At 34.5% G+C, this 5,000-nt stretch overlaps 1 protein-coding gene across 2 annotated transcripts in view; it reads left to right on the forward strand.

Annotated features, from left to right (window-relative positions):
- NEGR1 (neuronal growth regulator 1) overlaps positions 1-5,000 on the forward strand; it is a 3,526,818-nt gene that overhangs the window by 34 nt on the left and 3,521,784 nt on the right. For both annotated transcript variants that reach the window (XM_044085807.1, XM_044085808.1), the window contains exon 1: positions 1-379. This exon is cut by the window's left edge. In XM_044085807.1, the coding sequence (XP_043941742.1) occupies positions 198-379 (182 nt within the window). In that variant the 5' untranslated portion in view covers positions 1-197. The remainder of the gene's footprint in view (positions 380-5,000) is intronic.

Below are 5,000 nucleotides of genomic sequence, written 5' to 3' on the forward strand. Positions count from 1 at the left end.
GCTGCTCGCGTTTTACATCATACTTTTCTCGCTAGATGGTGTACGCGCTACCCTACAATTCACTTCTACTTATCACTCCAGCAAAATAAACCAGGAGTACTCGCACGCCATTTCAGAAGATTTATTTTTGAGGAAAATAATCTGGAATTTCGACCATTGTGAACCTTTCTGGAAAACAGGAAAGAAGCCTAGGGGTGATGGACATGAGGTTGGTAGTGCAGGACGCTTTCTGCTTTAACCAGTGGTTTGCAGCAGTGATTTTGAGTCTTTTTTCAGTGCTGCCCTGCTGCCTGCCTGCTGGACAGAGCCTGGAATTCCAGTGGCCAGCTGTTGAGGACAACAACATTGTGGTCAGACAGGGGGACACCGCTATTCTCAGGTAAAAAAAGAAAAACACAGTGTTTTCATTGCTAATGTGGATTTAAGAAGTAAATGTGTAGAGTATACTTGCAAGCCGTCATGATTTCACTGACTGTCAGGTACGTGCCAAGTGATGGGATAGAGTAAACCTTTCTGTAGTGGCAGTGTTAACACACTGGGATAAGCTGGTGACAACTTTTAAACTATTGTACATTCTCTCAGAGTCTGAAGATGTACCAACAGTGGTACCAGCATTTCAGTGGTATGTCATTTGTAAGTCATCACAGGCTTCCTTTCATATTTAAGTGCACAAGAGCATTTCTGCAAAACCTGTATTGTACTGCAACATGCACTACTTTCTATAACTCTAGTCTGAAGCTGGGCATTGGTGTATGACTGAGCTGGAAACATATTAATGCAGATCTGAAGTGCAGCAGATGAAGTCCTCGATGCGTGAGGTACACTATTTATTGACGTTGGCAAGCACAGTGAATTGGTATTTACCCATATCAGCATTAACACACCAAGTAAAGAAATAAAACTTCGGGTAACAAGTTCTCCGCTAGTAATTATCAAGGATGTAGCATGCATTTTTTTCATATTTTCATACCTATATCACCTCTACTTATTTTAAAATTAATGTGTTGTAACTGTTGCTATTGTTTCATATTTATTTGTATGCACTAGAGCTTAATGATCCACGAACTACTTACTGGTAACTTCACAACGTGAAATGTAACTCGAGCCAAAATTAAGGTTTCACGATGAGGTAACACTTTAATATATCTTTTTCTATGGGTGAAATACGATGCACTTAGCATAGTATTTGACAGTAGCCATGCAAACATTTTTAAATAGTTTTTACTCTAAATTCCTGGAATGTTTATAAATTTTCCGGGTCCATTCACGTTACTTCTTACAGAAGCTTACAGTTAACAGCGACATCAGATATAAATAAGTCACATCCTGAAGTATTATCCTGGATCATCTTAGTTAAAAAATATCATTAAATATACTGGATTGGTTAAAACATAGTAGTGAATATCCCTTTCAGTTGGTCGGCAAATGTTCTTTCTCACCATGTAGATGGATCTAAATAAGCATGATTTGGTAGTTAGTGTCATCTCTTTTTAGGATCAGGGATATGATTTATCAAGATACCCATTCGTGTCCTCTCCAAAATAGCTGATGTTTCCCACGCACAGCAAATCTCATGCATAAAGCCAGATGGCTAGTGTAACATTGATTTATAAGAGAGCTGCAGTGTACAGCCTACACATATTTTAAATTCCTGCAGAACCTTTACATTGTTCATAATCCCAAGACAGTTCAATTCTCTGAGTTATTTGTTTTTCTACACACCATTCTACAACATTCTGAATGAAATACATTTGGGGGAAAATTTTCTAACAGGTGTTTGCTCAGCATTTGTGGCTGATAAAATACTGACATTTGTCTTTTATAGGTGGTTAACCCAAACAGAAAAAATAATGCTAAGACTTTTTCTGTGCTTGCATAATTAGTTGCATACCTTATGGATTAGGTGTTACTATTTGATTTGTATAAATAATTTCTTTCAGCATGCCTTCAAGGCACAATTGTTTTATAATTCACTTATCAAAGCTGGATTCCTATGAAATTTATGCAGGTTGAGATTGCTAGTTTGTGTCACTTGCATGTTGACTAATAGAATTCTTTATATAGACAGTAGCATTATTCCTTCGGAAGTTATATATTTTGTCTTTGAATTTTTTTTAAACAAACAATGCATGACAGGAATACCCCCCCCCCCCCCCACACACACACACGCACTAGGTTATTCTGACCCATTTAAAAAATTATTTCTGTAGTGCGAAGAACACTTACAGTATAATATATTAAAATTACACTACAAACCATTTGTGTGTCATAACATTAAGATGAGAAAATGTTCATTTCCTGTTGTGCATTTACCTGAAAGCCTTTTTTCAATCAGGTTCCTGTTTGTGTAAGCTTGAAATGTATATTTGCTCTGACAACGTGATGTATATTTGCTCTGTAGTTGTACTTCGTTCGGATTGAAGCACACATGCACTTTACAGTCATTCTTCTAAACATTAATATTAAGCTTTCCACCCAGCAGAGTCTCACATGTGGGGTTGTCTTCTGTTCTTTGTCTGTGTCTTGAGTGGAAGTGCAGGGCTGCACCTGAGAATAGAAGAGATCTAGTAACATTGCTGAGCAATAGAAATGTTTGCATAGCTTCAACTTGCTGTGAGTACGTATATACATAACATACAAAAATAAATGCATCTGTTTTTTTTTCTTCAGAATGAATCACAAATTCAAATTAAAATGATCAACTGCATCAAAGACTCTTTATTTTCTTACTTAGATACACTGAGGGTTAATGAGCCATAGACTGAAATGTTACGCTCCAATCAGTTGTACCATCCTGCTGCTTTGTTGATTGCCGTATAACAGAAATGAGGACATTTACTCACAAAATATTACTTTAATCACATCAGAATAGTGTATGAGTGCAGTTTTTCCTGGAAGCATAACAATTTTGATAAAACTATACTTTACTGTGCCTGACATCAAATCTACATAGAATTGTTTCTTCTGTGGTGCTAATTGCACTGTGGATACAGTAGGGAGGGAAACATTTCTAGTAAGAGCAATCAGCAAACATTTAAAGTCTACCGTTCTGAATCACAGTGCTAGCTTTCCTCTTGCCTTCTTCATTTAGTGAGTTGAACAGAGAAAGAAATGCATCATAATACAGAAGATATATATCATGTTTAATTGCAGTATAGTTTTGGACTGCAGCTAGTTAATTACTTGTATACCACACGTTACTAGTGTTTTTTTATCTATACTGTCTTTTGCATAGTGAGTAATGAATGAATATATCAGTATATCAACCCTTTCTAATCTCCCCTTTGTAATGAGTAAAATTCCATTGGCCACTGTATATAACTGGAATGACTCTTTTCAAGAAAGAGATTGCCATTTTGTAACCAGTTGGGTAGACAGTCTGCAGAAAAGATGACTTCTCAGGATTTCTTACCAGTAGCAAGTTCCACACAATACTTTTGCGCCTTTTCTGATATATATATATATATATATATATATATATATATATATATATATAGTCATGACAGTTATATCATGACGCCGTGTCTTATTTTGTTTAGTTTATCACAAATTATTTATGTTTAATATACAACCACTGTGAGGGAGTTATGTAAACCTATATCTTTCAAATATGATACTCCTTATATCAGAATTGGAATACTCATAGTCATGTGGCCTGTAGTCTATTTTTCATTTATCCATCCATGGAGCAGGATATTGCCTTTCAAAAAGATGTGATCCATTCACAGGAAGACATGCCATGGCTGTATTTCTGAATTGTTTCTTCCATTTTTTTTTGAACATGTGCTCACCTGATGATACTGCAAGTTGCTTTGAACAACAATAACAGGAAAGACAAAAGTTGTTTTATCCATCATGAAATAGATAACTCTCATTTCACAGAGGCTCACTCTGTGTCTTCATGTTCACTGTCTGTTTTTTAGCACTCTCTAAACTTTACAATTGTTTTTGTTCCAGCTTCTGAGGCATAATGTAATATGAAAGTCTGAGAACAGTATCAGAAACTGTAGACTGAAGGTTATCAGATAAACACTTAAGCTATACTTCCGCTAAAGGTCATGGCAGTGCAATGGATGTGTCTAGCTTATCCATTATTAAAGTGCTGACTTGATCTCTTAAGGTGACACAAAAGAGGATGAATGTCTCCAGCCATAGGAAAACTTAGATGTACCCACCTATACCATGTCTTGCAACTATTTAATAAACTGAAAAGTATTACTTTAAATAATTTGATATTTATTAAATTAATACCTTATTTTGTTTTACTTTGCGGATTGTTGGGAAGATATCAATGGCCACGTGATTGTTTGTGTGGCTTAATTAGAGCTTTAAAATCTGTTTATCTGATTTGCTTTTTCTAAAGTTGTTTATCTCAAGGAAAATAAAATGCTAGGAAATTGCTCTGCAAAACTATCTGTAGAGTTATTTATTCTTTGTATCATTTTTATGAATATGTATTTCTATGATATAGGATGGAGGTGGTGTTTTCAAGGGAGCTAACTTCAGTAATACATAGTACTTTGTTGTTTGTGTGTGTGTGCCTATATATATATATATATATATATATATATATATATATATATATATATATATATATATATATATTATATATATATATTTTTTTGTGTGTGTGTGTGTGTGTATATATATATATATATATATATATATATATATATATATATATATATTTTTTTTTTTTTATGTGTGTGTGTGTGTGCGCATGCATATATGTTTATGGTTGTCATTAATTGGGGGACAAGGTTATGTGGGTATAAAAATGAGAAACAACACAATTGTGTGACTGCATATTTGTCTGAATCACATTTGGTTGAATTCATACTTTATATTGTGTAAATATGTAGGATTGTGTGGAAAAAAATATTTTTGACTGCAAATGTGGTTGTGGTGTAGAGAGTATAGAGAGAGTTATCTAAGGGATGGATTTAGTGTTATGCTTGTTTGCTGTTATTCACTTTTTGTCTTGGTCAGTAGTACTGTTA

The sequence above is a fragment of the Protopterus annectens genome, chromosome 10.part0 (genome assembly GCF_019279795.1).
Source record: "Protopterus annectens isolate FY-2018-M chromosome 10.part0, PAN1.0, whole genome shotgun sequence".
Taxonomy (NCBI): domain Eukaryota; kingdom Metazoa; phylum Chordata; order Ceratodontiformes; family Protopteridae; genus Protopterus; species Protopterus annectens.